Source organism: Lethenteron reissneri, chromosome 42, assembly GCF_015708825.2.
Source record: "Lethenteron reissneri isolate LAM-NWPU_2019-01 chromosome 42, ASM1570882v1, whole genome shotgun sequence".
NCBI lineage: Eukaryota > Metazoa > Chordata > Hyperoartia > Petromyzontiformes > Petromyzontidae > Lethenteron > Lethenteron reissneri.
Window position 1 is genome coordinate 3,808,804 of NC_083820.1, and position 15,074 is coordinate 3,823,877.

The 15,074-nt window shown below is 40.3% G+C and overlaps 1 protein-coding gene across 1 annotated transcript in view; it reads left to right on the top strand.

Annotated features, from left to right (window-relative positions):
- Positions 1 to 1,238: 1,238 nt before the first annotated feature.
- The window catches only part of MED23 (mediator complex subunit 23), a 37,281-nt gene continuing 23,445 nt past the window's right edge, over positions 1,239 to 15,074 (top strand). Inside the window, 11 exon segments of the mRNA XM_061568935.1 lie at positions 1,239 to 1,490; positions 2,927 to 2,958; positions 3,633 to 3,720; positions 4,912 to 5,036; positions 5,727 to 5,838; positions 6,028 to 6,126; positions 8,011 to 8,112; positions 8,924 to 8,993; positions 9,468 to 9,580; positions 10,759 to 10,854; positions 12,075 to 12,092. Of these exon segments, the coding sequence (XP_061424919.1) occupies positions 1,440 to 1,490; positions 2,927 to 2,958; positions 3,633 to 3,720; positions 4,912 to 5,036; positions 5,727 to 5,838; positions 6,028 to 6,126; positions 8,011 to 8,112; positions 8,924 to 8,993; positions 9,468 to 9,580; positions 10,759 to 10,854; positions 12,075 to 12,092 (906 nt within the window). The 5' untranslated portion in view covers positions 1,239 to 1,439.

Consider the following 15,074-nt stretch of genomic DNA (forward strand, 5'->3'; position numbering starts at 1 on the left):
CACACGGAGGCCTGGAGAGTCATTCTTTGGTCTAGCACTGGTGAGACAAGACCACGACGGATTTTAAACGAATAATATTAAGGGTTAAGATTTACACGTGCGAGATGAGAAGCTTCTTGAATTGGGTTACATGCCTCGATCAGATGAAGGAAGTTTCAGAGGCCAACCCATGCAAGCAAAGAAAGAGCACAAATTCAACTATTTCTTGATATATTTTTTTATTTGACACACTGAGCTATATAGATTTTTTTTCTGAAGCCACCTGGCCTGTGGTAAAACATGCAAACACACAAGCTTTGATCATGTTTGCAATGTCTATGAAAAATGATTGGCCTACATCAGAGACAACCTTGTATGCTAGAAACGTGCGTTTAGAGTATTTGGCTGCTGTAAATTTCCACATGATGATAATCCACGTCGTTGAGTTATCATTTGTGGCCAGGTCGCTTCTGAAAAAGAAGCTAATAGCTCAGTGGGCCTTATCTGGTGAAAATAATACTTTACACTCATCGTGTTTTGGTATTGTTTGTAGTTGTTGCAACTCTCTGACCCATCCCGGTCTGGGCTTTAAAGCTCATCGAATTCCTCCAGGATAAATAAAGATTTTATTTCTGATCAAAAGGAATCTCAATTCAAATGAATAAACAAACAGAGGTCACCTCACTCTTTGGTTCTTTCGGTAAAGTCACGTAGGTATAAAATAAAATAAATAAGTTATTTATAAATAACTTATTCATTTTATTAATTTATTTCGGTAAAGTCACGTAGGCATAAAATAAAATAAATAACTTTTTTTATAAATAACTTAGTCACGTAGGTATAAAATAAATAACTTATTTATAAATAACTTAGGTATAAAATAAAATAAATAACTTCTTTATTAAAAAAAACTTACTTTTTTATTTTATACCTACGTGACTTTACCGAAATAAATAAATAACTTGTTTATAAATATTTTATTTTATACCTACGTGACTTTACCGAAATAACCACTTATTTACAACTTATTTATAAATAACCTACTTCTTTTATATTATACCTACATGACTACCGAAAGAACCAAAGACCAACTTCAAATCTAGATGTCACCCCCCCCTCTCGCGCCCCCCACCAACATCGAGGTGACTAATTTAAATATTTGTTACGCGCCGTCCGATTGGTTCAACCTCTCCACGCGCGTCGTCCAATCAGACGCCGCCTTTCTTGCATTATTTATTTATTGAATCCGCAGTCCAAGATGGCCGCGCTGGACGGAGCGTGCAGAATGGAGCGAGCGGCCTTGTTGTTGTTGTTGTTATAAACGTTATTTGGAGATGTAATTATGTTATCATCATCATCGTCGTCGTCGTCAGTCTCCTCATCGTCGTCAGCACGGTCACATTAGTCGGTAACGACTGCGGCTATTTTACACGCAGCGAGACGCGGGTGGGTGAGCGACGATGCCTCTGTCCATGGAGTCGCAACTGCAAAGCATCTTCGACAATGTCATTGTAAGTGTGGTTTGTTTGTTTAAATCATTTTAAGTAGTTTGCAATGTATCCACAAATACCTTTGCATCTTGCACTGTGACGCACCGACGTCGGAGCGTGGCCGTACATGTATTATAATTCTTAATATAGGTGTTTGGGTCAGATCGCGTTATTTATAAATGTGTCGTAACCCTCCACCACCCGACACGGCCAAACAGTAAAAACTGTTTTGATTTAAAGCTTTCGTGACTGCAGGGATTCATATTCTTGGTTCTTTCGGTAAAGTCACGTAGAAGGGAAATAATAAAATAATATACATATAATATTTTTTATTGTTTTATATTATTTTATTATTTCCCTACTACGTGACTTTACCGAAAGAACCAAGAATAGTAAAACCTGTGTCACGTTTTTCTAAGGACAAAATAATTCACTTCTTTAGCCCACCGGTGTGTTGAAGAGCTGGACGTGATGCACAAGCCGACGAATGTTGATGCGACCTCAAAATCTACCTTTATATACGAGTCTGGCATGAACAATGAGCTCTAAGAATGCGAAATATGCCCCTCGTTTTAAACCTCAGTGATGCCTTCGTCTGTCAGTGAGAATGTGGCTTTAAAGAGTGGATCATTAAACAAAGTCGGAAGATGCCTTATGCTGGCAACTGCTGTGTTAGACTTTGGGGTTTAACGCTGAACCCTACGGATCTATAAGTGTGCCCGAGACTCGATCTATGAGGAGCGAGTGTTAACGATGATCCAGACGAATCTTAAAGGGTTCCGCATTCGTCTGTGAACCTCGTGCATTAATTTACGAGGTACCATAGGAATCATAAAAGTTATTTCGGTGAAGTCACGTACAGTAGAAATAAATTAAATAATAGAATACGACGTTTCGATTGACGATGGTTGCTTGTGTTGCAATCGAAACGTCGTATTCTATTTAATGTATTTTTACGTGGCTTTACCGAAAGAACCAAAGAGTAATTCCTGCAGTCACGAACGCTTCGAATCTAATCCTAAAAGTTGTAGGCTGAGCCTCGTACATGAATACTGAAAACTTGACGTGTTTCCACTTTAAGGCCACATTGTCTTATACTGTACGTGTACTGCACGTAAAAAAAACTGGAAATGCGCAATTACAGTTCTGTGTGGACCTACATATTTGCAAAGTTTCGTGTTTTCAGGTTTACCTTGAGATTAGGTGGTGCAGTTTAAATGCCACATTCCAATGACGGAAACCAGTGACTGCAAATGACGACCACCATTCGTTTTCCACAGTGGCATTGATCTATTAATGCTCCCCAATAGATTATGGACTCTGTTTACTATCGTTCCTGAATTGCATTCTTAGCCTTTGGCTGTGAGATGCCAAATACAATAATGTAATTGTTTTATGGTGATTATGACAGCATTGTGATACGCAGTGATTGACCGTGTGTGTTTTTGCGTTTTTAGAAAACAGAACTCATTGAAGAGGCGTTTGCGGGGTAAGTACAGTACTGGTTTTATGGCCAATCCTGACAATCTAGTTTTAATAAATATAATTGTCACAAGTGCACGTTCACAAATGTGTTCCATCTATTATATGATTGAATTATTTATTCAGAAAATCCAGTGGCTCTACACTTTTTGAGGAGGGTCCTGCAATAGAATGTTTAGTAATTCCTGTTTTAGAATTGGCAGGAAAACCGGATTGCCAAGGATACGACTCAGAGCCATACAAATGGATTAATGTACAGTACTGTCATTTTCTGGTCTCCTCTGCTCTGCAAAGCCTTGCCTCCAATTGGAAAGTGTTGAACCACCTTTGTCATGAACAAAAATGAAAATGTCCAAGGAAAATATGTTTTCCTACTCAAGCGAGCATTGCAGCAGCATTTCTCTGTTGGCAGTCCTGAGCTAGTTGTTGAAATCCCACATTTTAGTGCTAGGATCTAGCTTATCTGTAACATAACCACGCTTGATTTCCAACAAAGTGGTACATATTTTACTGATCACGAAAAGATGATAGTCTTGAGTTTGACCCCAAACTAGATATGTATTAGTGAAAGGCTGGGAATTGAAAAATGTATGCTGTGTAACAAACCAATGTTTATTTTGGTATTGCCCTTATTCAGAGCAAACATTTTAATTTAAAACGATACTATATTTGTTTATCAAGCATGTTCATGGACACGGAAGATGATGAGAAAACAAAACAGATAACTTGTCTGGCAGCCTTCAAGCTGTATTGGAGCTCACTGACACAGGTATGGATTTCGATTTAAAGCTTTCGTGACTGCAGGGATTCATCTTCTTGGTTCTTTCGGTAAAGTCACGTAGAAGGGAAGTAATAAAATAATAAAAATAAAACATAATAAAACAATTCTCACGACGTTTCGGCCACAACGCAAGCAGCCGTCCTCAGGTGAAAACCAGGTCCGTCGAGGCGACAGAGTCTGAATGAAACAGCACACGGGCTTGGAGCATATATATAAGCTGGGCGCATTGATATGCAAATTCCTTTGTCAATGCGCCCAGCTTATATATATGCTCCAAGCCCGTGTGCTGTTTCATTCAGACTCTGTCGCCTCGACGGACCTGGTTTTCACCTGAGGACGGCTGCTTGCGTTGTGGCCGAAACGTCGTGAGAATTGTTTCATTATGTTTTATTTTTATTATTTTATTACTTCCCTTCTACGTGACTTTACCGAAAGAACCAAGAAGAGGTATGGATTTGTTTAAGAAAAACACCTCTCAAACTATGAGCATAATAATAGATTTTATTTGAATAATCGTTACATGCCAGCTGTTGATAATGCTGCACTGTCCCTTACATTTATAACCTGAGTGCATATTTTATTTACATGTTGCTTATATAGTTTTGAAGTAGGGTATGCTATGTGTAGAGACATTTTGGATGTGCTGGACATTGTGGTAATTTTTCATCAACTACAGAACGATTATAAGCTTTTCATATTAATGGAATAAAGAGGAATTGTATTAGGTAATTTAGGACCTACTCATGGAAAAAATGCCTCCTAGTTTAATAACAAATAGGTCGAAGAGCAAGTGTTGTAATTAAGCATTCATTAAGGTTGGCAGAGCATATGGCGATAGAGCTGAAGGAGATCACAAATGAGTCAATTTGGGATTTTTACATAGCAATCACCACCCCCGACTAGCAGACTAATGCCCCGTTTGCTGGAAATGCTGAGGCACCTTGTACCAAGAGGTAGGCCCGCCACTGGGGATGTCCCTTCAAATGTTTGACACAATGTTTAGCACACTGAGATGCCTTGGAATTTAGGGTGCAATATAAAAAAACAAATCGTTATAGGTATGCCATTTAATTGCTCCAATATTTATGAACATATTGAATTATATGCTGGTAAGGATGCTGCTATTTTAAATGAGTCAAGGATTTGTCTCGTGGGTAACGTTATTGTGCATTATTGTAGGAATCGCACGAGCAGTGCGTACAATGGGTGGTGCGCTTCATCCACACGCAGCACAGTCCAAAGAGAATCTCCTTCCTGTACGACCTGATTGCGACTGCGGTGGAGACGTCTTTACTGCCACCCAGGTAAACCAGTCCACTTGTTCCCTATTCTCAACATAAAGTATCTCAGACTAGAGGATCTATAAATGGAATGTTAATGTAAATGCCGTTAATATTTAGCCGGGCGGTGGTGGCGCATGCCTGTAATCCAGCACCGCTGAGGTGAGGTTTGGTAAATCACAGAAATGTTGTGAAACTTCCTTCTTATGGTGTCAAGGTGTAATACCCTGGCTTGCCAAGTGAATGTGGTATGTATGTTGAACTTTTTTCGCACTAGAAATAGCCAACCATGTTAATTGGAGGTGTGGGGGAAGGACAACAGACTAAACACAAAAATCAGTTCTAAAGAAATGTATTTCAATGTAGAAAATGTCGACCTCCACCTGTTCCATTTGTATGGGATAGAGTGTTGCCCTGTAGCACTCTTAGGCCTTCCCCACAACTTTACGTATATAAAGGACTGCAGAGCTTGGGGGGAAATTCGGCACCGGCTCACTGCTTGGCTGCCTAGAACAACTGGATTGGTTGCATTGCCCTCTGCACACATCCCATACGATACCTATTTATTGTGCATGCTGGTCACCCACCCAGGTTCTATACAGTCTCAGGTCTGCTTAGCTTCTGAGATGGGGTGCGTTCTGGGTGATATGGTCATGGGCACATGATATGCATATGTACCCAATATATTGCTGTCGCCACTACACTTTGCTGCAGACTCGTCTGTGAGACGCTGATCAACTCTGAGCACCTGGAGTACGAGAAGGCTCAGCTGTGGTCACTGACATTCAAGCTTGTGCGGAAAATCATCGGGGGTGTAGACTACAAAGTGAGTAAACTGCATTGCGTCTCTGAAGTAACCCTGGTTTATACAGGGCAAAATAACTACCCGTACTATTTTTTGGAAATATATTATGAGTATATATAGGTTATTAATTTGAATATTCTTGTTCTCAAGATGTTTCAGTCAAGTGTACACAAGTGCTATTGATGTTTGGGTGCCTTTTAACTTACGCAGGGTGTTCGAGACTTGCTGAAGGCTATCTTGGAGAAAATTCAGACCATCCCCATCACTGTGAGCTCGTCAGTCGTGCAGCAGCTACAGACGGCGAGAGATGTATGTATTGAACTCCTAGCTTTGTTTAAATGCTGGGTTTAGAGCTAATGTATGAATACATATTGCTCACATTGTATTTACTAGCCTTTTGCCCATCCAAGGACGGGTGTATTGCAGTACATCTGAAACTTGCAAGCGAAAAGCAGACCGCGACGTGATATTCATTGCATCCATTCGTGTGCAATTTGTAAGGCCGTGGTGACAGAGTTATTTAATTTAAAGGTTATAATTCCTTGTTCATTATGACGTCCTTTTTACTTCTATAGCGTTACGGAGATCGCGTGACGTGAGGGTTCTGCCTTTGTAGTGAGGGTTGTAAGTTGGCGCTGAGGATTGGGGTGGAGGCGCCTCGCCCCCCCCCCCCCCCATGTGGAGTGACGTCACCAGCTAATTATTATTAATGGAGGGGGGGGGGTGTCCATGTGGAGTGATGTAACCCGCTCATGATTATTAATAAGGGGGGGGGGTCCATGTGGAGGACCTAACCTGTTCATGATTATTAATGAGGGGGGCTGGTCGACGTGGAGTGACGTCACGCGCGGGACACAGACATTTCTATAACCAGGTGGTTGTGTTCAGTTACTGGTTGAGGATTTCTAGTACATCACGACCTCCTGGTAAATAACTAAATACCACTTTTTAAAATGTCAAGAGTTCGTCTTTGGGGGAGAAGACCTTGCCTCTGCCAAAGGATGTGGAATTCCATCACTGGATCATGACCTCGCCTTTGTTTAACTGGGAATAAACTATGACTTTAACATATATCAAGGATGATGTGAATTCTGGAATATCAGGTGATTCGAATTTTAATATGGCTTCATGGCTCAAAAACAATGGCGGTGTAGTTTTTTTGATGTTGAAAGTCACTCGTTTTAGCATATAAACCGTTTAAGGCTTCACTCTTTTGTTTATCTGGCGTGTCATATAATGTAGTACTCTAAACAATTCTGAATTCAACAGAGCACTTGCCACATTTGATACATTTTATAAGGATCATTTTATGTGGACATAACATTTAAAAAGAAGTCTTATCTTTCCTATACCACATTATGTTGCTTTACATAACTTCCATTGCTTTTTTTCCAATTTCCCAGTGCCCATGTGAATTCTCACATTATTCCACATAACTGCCAATTTAATTTAATTACTTACCTTTTTTTCATCATCCAATTCAAAGTTTGTTTGCCAGCCTGCTACCTCATGTTCTTAATAATCATACCACTTCTTAACTCCAGAACTCATTGCCCACCTATTATTCCAAAAGTACCCACACATTATAACAACTTGTCTTTTAAAGTATGACACAACCAAAACAATTTAAAATGCTTATCTTGTCCACTGCTGTCCGATCGTCTTTCAGATTCCATTAATGAGAAAAATATTTGAAAACCACTGTCAGGCACCACAGTGCCTGCATTTAGCATCTTGTATTAAATCATATGGAAGTGATGTCAGTGACAACTTTTGAGTGCCATAATAAAATGTCGAACAGCCTGCAATATGCATCCTAGGCACATATCTACAAGATATGAGCTATTTGTTTTTTGGGGTTACCGCTCCCACCAACTCTGCTTTGTAATGCTTTTCACTAACTAACTGTAACTATATTTTTTATTTTACCAGGTAAGGCCCACTAAGCTATATAGTTATTTTTCAGAAGCGAACTGGCCGCAAATGACAGCTCAACGGAAGTGCCTTATCCTGTGGAAATGTATAGCAGCCAACTCCTCTAGTCACTCTCAACAATCACCAGGTCACTCTCAACAGAAACTATGTTCACAAAAGGTTTAGTCACAACTTCCTATAACAATAAGTATGAGTAGATGTTTCAGAATGATTGCCGTGTGCTGTGTAGCAAAGTGATTTTTGATTCTGTGTTTGCAGGTGGTGATGTACATACTCGACCGAAACGCATGCCTACTGCCTGCTTACTTTGCTGTGACGGAAATTCGAAAGCTGTACCCGGAGGGCAAGCTTGGCCATTGGGTATGTTTGCATTGCAAAGGTGGCTTCTGTTTTGGGGATCACATTTAGACTTCACATGAATCTTCTAGCAATCACATGAAAGGTTATGTGGTCACATACTAATGCAACCCAAACTAATTGTGTATGTTGTCTTATTAAGCATCAATTGATGGTTTATATCCCTGGTTTGTACAAAACTGCTGATTCACCTCTGAGACCCTGTCACATGGCCTCCTGCTCTTAAAAATGTTCAGTTCACTGATCTTTATTGACCTAAAATAACCTCCCACTTTACACACTGTCATTATGCGGCTTTAATGCTGGCTTCCGTCATGGGCTTTGTGTGAAGACTAGGAAGCTAACTAATTCACCAATGACTTTGATTGTTCACGTAAGAATAAATGATTTAAAATTGAATTGAATCGTGTACCTTGAGGATATTGGAACAATCTGGACATATTAGACATCACATACAGAGGAGAAAGTATAAACTATACAATACACATGTGAATCAAATCATGACTCTTATAAATTATCAGAATTTAATATTGGGATGGTGGAGGATAGGGAGTGTGAATAATTACGTGCTTAGCCAATGAGTGAAAAGTATATTAGCCACAACTCACTGATGTCACGAGAATGTGCTGTCCAGGAACCACTTCTCAGTGAAATTTAATTATTCTTGTCTCACTAAGAAAGTTTAAATTATATCTTGCCTGGGACATGACCTCAGTTTGGGTTGTGTTTTTGTTGAGCAGAGGTTTGTGTGATGCAGCTTGATATGTAAGCTGTGACCATATTTTTAATGTGGACTCTGCTTCTCGTTTTGCAGCTGCTCGGTGGACTTGTATCCGATTATGTGGACAGCTTCAGACCAACTGCAAGGATAAACTCGATATGTGGTAAGAATTAATTTAAAAGCAAATTTAAGAAAATATACTCTTTATAGCCACAGTTGTTTTTAACTGTAAACTACCATTGAATAGCACTGACATTTGCACTTTTCCATTTATAAAAAGTTTTTTTGATCTCAAGTGGAATACTTGAAAGAGTGTTTTTAAAACTATTTAAACAATCAGTACCTTTTGGTTATAATTTTTCCTGGTAAATTTCGATAGTAGGGACCAGTCTCTGTATGAGGTGGCTTGTGCCAAAATTAAATTGTTTTATCTACTTTGGAGGGATGATAGAATGGTTTTTAATCCAAGCAGGATTTTAACTCGTCATATTATGATTGTAATTTTTGTTATTTAACCACAGTGATATTGCTGTTATAAGGGGCTTCTTGAAATTGTGATGACATATACAATTAAAATGGAATTGACATAAATGTAAACTAAGACCCGAAAACCAATTTTAATGTTTTGTCTGCGCAGGTCGCTGCAGCCTCTTACCGGTTGTGAACAACTCGGGAGCAATCTGCAACTCATGGAAATTGGACCCGACTACTCTCCGCTTCCCACTTAAAGGCTTGCTTCCCTACGACAAGGCATGTCCTTGGACATAACTCTTCTCCATATCCCCAAACCCTTCCTTACACACAACAATTGCTGCCATTCACCACTAAGTGGCGCTGAAATCACTGTCGCTTGTGTACCCCTTGGTAATTGAAGGCCACGTGACGTGTTGAATGATCACTGGTTGGGGGTCTTGCTGGGTTTTAGCCCACCTGGCGCTCTGAAATTGTTGTGGGCATTGTTCGTCCGTCTCGTGATGTTGCTGGAAAACAGCTGCGACCAACTGCCCTGTAACATTCGTTGCCAGCCACCTCTAGAGAAACTGTTCTTGACACTGATAGGTCCAGTGACCACAAGTCCACTCAACTCCAAGTCCTCCTGTGTATTCTTAGACCATCTCTTCTCCAGTCCATGTTGTGTCCATCTAGGCTGTCTGTATGGTCAAAAATAATTTTATTGACTATGCGGTGTGGCTAGGCATGCAGGCTACATAACCCACACGACGCATCATCGCCTGCCAGAGGAGCTTACTATTGAGGCTATGTCCAACTATTATAAGGATGTGTGAGCTTGAGAAATCTAGTCTAGTTAAGTCCATAATAATAATAGGCAGGCGAGTCTGTTTCAAGCTGGCTCAGATGTTTATGAAAAGCGGTCCATGTTTCCCAAGCATATAAACGATCGTGAAATGATAGTGGCTGAGAAGACATGTTTTATGTGGAGCTGCCATTTAAGAGGCAGCTTCTACACAATGTTACACAGCTGATGAAAAGATAATTCCGATGGACTGATTTGGCATGAGCCCTCTGCTGCCAAACCGGAACTGGCTTTGAACACACTTATCAGGTGCAGGAAGTCTTCTACCTTCCCCCTAACCACCCCGATACTCATGGAGAATTGAAGAGGTAGAATGTTTGATTCCGCAGAGTATGTACAGGCACATATATTGCATTGGTGGGGCTTCAGTTAAGGCTCCACGACTTCATGGTCGGCTCAGTGAGCAGCAGTTACAAGGTCATTACTATTTTTTTGTTGACCAATAGGAAAACAAAACTTAACTTAACATGGGCATCGATCAACTCTCCACCAGATGGAATTGTTTGCCGCATTGCAGATGGATCCTTTGTAATTTGTTTAGTTATACAATCCTGCATATACTATAGGAAAATCGTGATTGCTTTTATTATAATCTTACATTATTGTTTTTTAGGACCTCTTTGAGCCTCAAACGGCGTTGCTCCGCTACGTGCTGGAACAACCGTACTCTCGCGACATGGTTTGCAATATGCTTGGCCTCAACAAACAGGTACACACGCACACAAGGGCACACTGATTTAAAGTCTTTGAAAACACACCTCTTGTGAGCAGTTATTATCCAAGGCCTCATCGCTGCATTTGCATCAGAATTGTCGTTTTTCTTGCTATGTCACGGTTTCCTCTGCGAGTTCCAGATACATGATGAAGCCTCAGCAATCTCAGAGCAACCTTCGTTGAAATGCTAAGCTGAAGTTAATGGAGCAAATTTGCATGCACTGTTGCGTAAAACAAATGTTTTTTGCCCGTGTTACACTCTTCAACACGGGGTGCAACACTGAGAAAACAAAGTTGCATGCGGCTTTGCAACGTGATGCAACTTTGTTCAAACTTTTTGTGAAAATAGTTTCATTGCACAAGCAATAAGCACCCTAATTGGGTGCATGGGTTATGTGGTAGTTATAGCAACCTGCTCCAACATGACCGAGTTTGTTTTTTGTGTCTATGACAGCAAGGAGATGTTAAATCAGAATTTAGGATTATCTGTCTTTGTAATTATTAATACTCACCTTTGTAAATATTATAATTTTGTTAATTTCACGGACGTTCTCTGAAATGCTGAGATATTTTTTGTTCATAGGCTAAACAGTTGCTATTCCTTACCTATACCCCCTGCTGGGCTCCTTGAGTCATGAAGAAGGGATCGACCTCCACTTTAAATAGACATGGGCCCTTATTTACTTGAATGGCTCAATTACATGTAATTGTCGTGTTCCAGAAGCAACTTCATTACATTTTAGTTTTACGTTAAATGTTGAGCTGTATTTGAAGAGGCCAACAAAGTTACGTGTAAGAACTTTGCACTGTTTAGCTTCAGGCTCAGATTAATTTACGAAAGGGTTTCACAACGCCGCTATTGGCTGCTTGTAGTCTCGTGGTCATAATAATGATTGCTTGACCGCTGACAGTCAAGTGGTTCAGTCTAATGAACAGTTTGGTCGATTGTGTTTGGGTAAATCTGTCACTACGGTGGATCGCATTCAGTGTTCACTTCCATCATGAGGTTTTCTAAGAATTTAACATCATCGCAAAACTAATACAAGTCCGTAAGTAACCCATAGCGTCCATTCACCACATCTTTGTTGCCGTGCATGTTGAACGCGAAAGGTCTTGCCGCTGCATTTCTTGCCCACGTATAGTTTGGTGTTCGTTCTTGTTCCTCGATCCCCACATATAACCGGTTCACATCGTCATTTGTTTTCTTTTCTGTAGACGTCAAACATCGCACAGGTATGAGCAGCAGCAGGTCTTCTGAAAGAAAATGCACTAACCAGGCGCTGAGCAATTAATGTGTGGTGTTAAATGCGGTCACACTGCTATGATCAGTGTGCCCTGCTAAGCTGTGGTGCATTAGCAGTTCCATGCATGTGCTGGCTAATATAAGGTAGTTGGTGGATGGGTTGTGCTACATTTAATATAGTATGGTTCAGCACTTGGTACACATTGCCATTAAATTTCTTTCCATCGTATCGACTGGCTTACTGATGTAAGCGATGATGTCAATTAGTGGATTAGTACACACTGTAAAAACTTTCCGACATAAAATTATATTAAGGATTAAAACGCCACCGGTAACCCACTTAATTGGCAAAAATAAAAACAGTCCTTTTGTGTGTCATTATTTAGTTTCTCTACAAAATTACACACGCACTGCACAGGTATAGAGGATTATGAAAATCTCCATGGAGGCAATATGGAGCTTCAGGGTTTATGAGCCAGGCACAGTACAAAGCAGTGACCGTTTTTGTTCGATGGTTAGCCAAATGCCACTGCAGGAATGACCAGAGTTTGCGTGATAGTTTATTCTCCTTGATGGCAGTTATTGGCTATTCAGCATTAACAGAAAAACAAATATTGGAAGGGTTACAAGAAGTATTAACAGCCAGTAGAGATATGGATTATAAAAATTGTCATGGAGAGATGAGATAACTTTAAACTACGAAAGATTTTACAGATCATCACAGCCAAATGCCATTCCACCACACCCTGACATCGCTTCCTCTGCTATATACCTCAGTTGCTGCACAGTCAATATCCGAACCCCAATGAATGCTCTTACTTGGCTTTTAATGATTCACAGTGTAAAAGAGATTAATGTATTCAATCGTGTGTGTGTGTGACAATCGACAACTTATACAAATGGAATGCAAATGTTATGAGGTTACTGTTAAGCTAACGGCATGAACAAGGAAGAACGAGCAAGACGAAAATATTCTTAGGTTTTTTCGGTAAAGTCACGTAGGTAAAAAATAAAAATAAAAATTAATAAAAGTAAAATAAAATAAAAATCACGACGTTTCGGAGGCAACACAAGCTTCCGTCTTCAGGTGGAACAGTCACAGCACGATTGCTGCCATCGTGCTGTGACTGTTCCACCTGAAGACGGAACCTGTTCCACCTGAAGACGGAACCTACGTGACTTTACTGAAAAAACCTAAGAATATGAATCCTTGCAGTCACGAAAGCTTCAAATCTAGAATTAAGACTAAAATAATCAATTCTTGAATGGAGTCATGACCCAGAATGCTGACAAGGCATCTTTGCCTGCCAAGCTTCGACAGTATCTCGCTGTTTTACTTTAGGGGCTTCGCCTTGTTGCACAACAGTTGACACGTCCTGCAAGAGCTGCACTTACAGCGTTACCACCGCCAACCGCAGCCATCTCATTCGGCTTTAGCTCTTCCTCTTGACGCAGATGTCCAAGTTCAAGTTGCACCCGATTCAAGAGCCATTCGGCTCTTGAATCGGGTGCAACCGCAACAAACAAAAAACAAAAAAATGAACAAGAAAACATCTTAAAGTGACTGCGCAAACAGAAAATCCAAGAAAAGACAGCAAAATATTGCCAAGTGCCCCCACTCTTTTGTCTGCCTTGGTAACCTGTCCTCAGTTGTTAGAGGACAGTCCAGGGAAGTTGTGGCCACTTACTCCACAAGTGGAGCGTGAGGAGCAGCCCAAATTGTGACTTTGGCTACCCGAGTCAGACGATCGCCCATGTATCGCGACATTCACTCTGCCCCAGCTGAAGCTATTAAGTGGTTTGCTAACCTCGACATCAAACCACAGCTGCTTCTCCAGTCATACGAAGAAGAAGACCTGTCCTACTCTGTCCTGCACACGTCCTGCACACGTCCAGTCAGCCAGGGCAACCTCCTTTTCCTGAATATTCCTGCAGTGGGTGATTGTTAGAGTAGCCAGTGAATGATATGGGAAGCCAGCGGAGGGAATGGCGATTGGTTTAGTTGTAGAGTTATTTTGAGTAAGAAATCTAAAAGCACTTTGTATCATGTAATATTTTTAAATGGAGGCATGTAAATTAACTTTTTCACGATATCTATTTTTTTATGTTAACAAATTAGCAATTGTGGTCTAAAAGCCATAAACTTTAATGTCTCTCATATTTTCAAATTTACCATCTGAGAAAAACACTTTTTTTCTTGCCCATGTCATAATAATTCAACACTTGCCCACGTTTTATATATTTTTGTTACAATCATTACTTTATAATTAATTGCATTGTGTTTGTGCTATAAAAAGAGGAAGCGTTAATTAGAATTCACTCATTTGACATCGCAGGTGTTTTTGCTTCAAGTCTGCTACTTCTGCAGTTGACTTTCAAAACGCCCCATAATAAGAAGTAGAACATTTATTTTCTGCACATCTCAATGCAGGACCCTCCTGAAATTGACTTGAGTCTCAGCGAGGCATTCCTGAATAAATAATAGACGTAACGTTTTTATTTAGCTGTATAAAACATTAATCTTTTTGTAGTGTTGTGCCACTGTAAGAAGGTGCCTCCCGTATTTTACGTCAATGCAATTAAATTCTGTGTGACTTGTCTTCTTGGTAAAGACTACATGGGCTTTACCACTATCATTCGACACCTGCTAGGTGTGACTATTAACATGTTTGTGTGTAACGTTCACTCGGCACGCATGTGGCTGAGAGCTTGAGGTGCTATTATCAATTTTGCTGTTATCATGTGCTGGGATCATGCAGCTTAAACAGCCGATGCCTGTTCATGCATACACACGCATGCATGTATACAGATGTGGGTTAAATGAGAAGCTTTCACTTCTGCAAGAGATGCCTTTGTGACTAACTCGCATCCAACTGTTCAAGCAAGATGCAACCCAAACACCAAACATTTCTTATCTCCATCATTAGACCTCCTTTGCAAGTACCAACATATAATAATAGGGTTTATCCCCT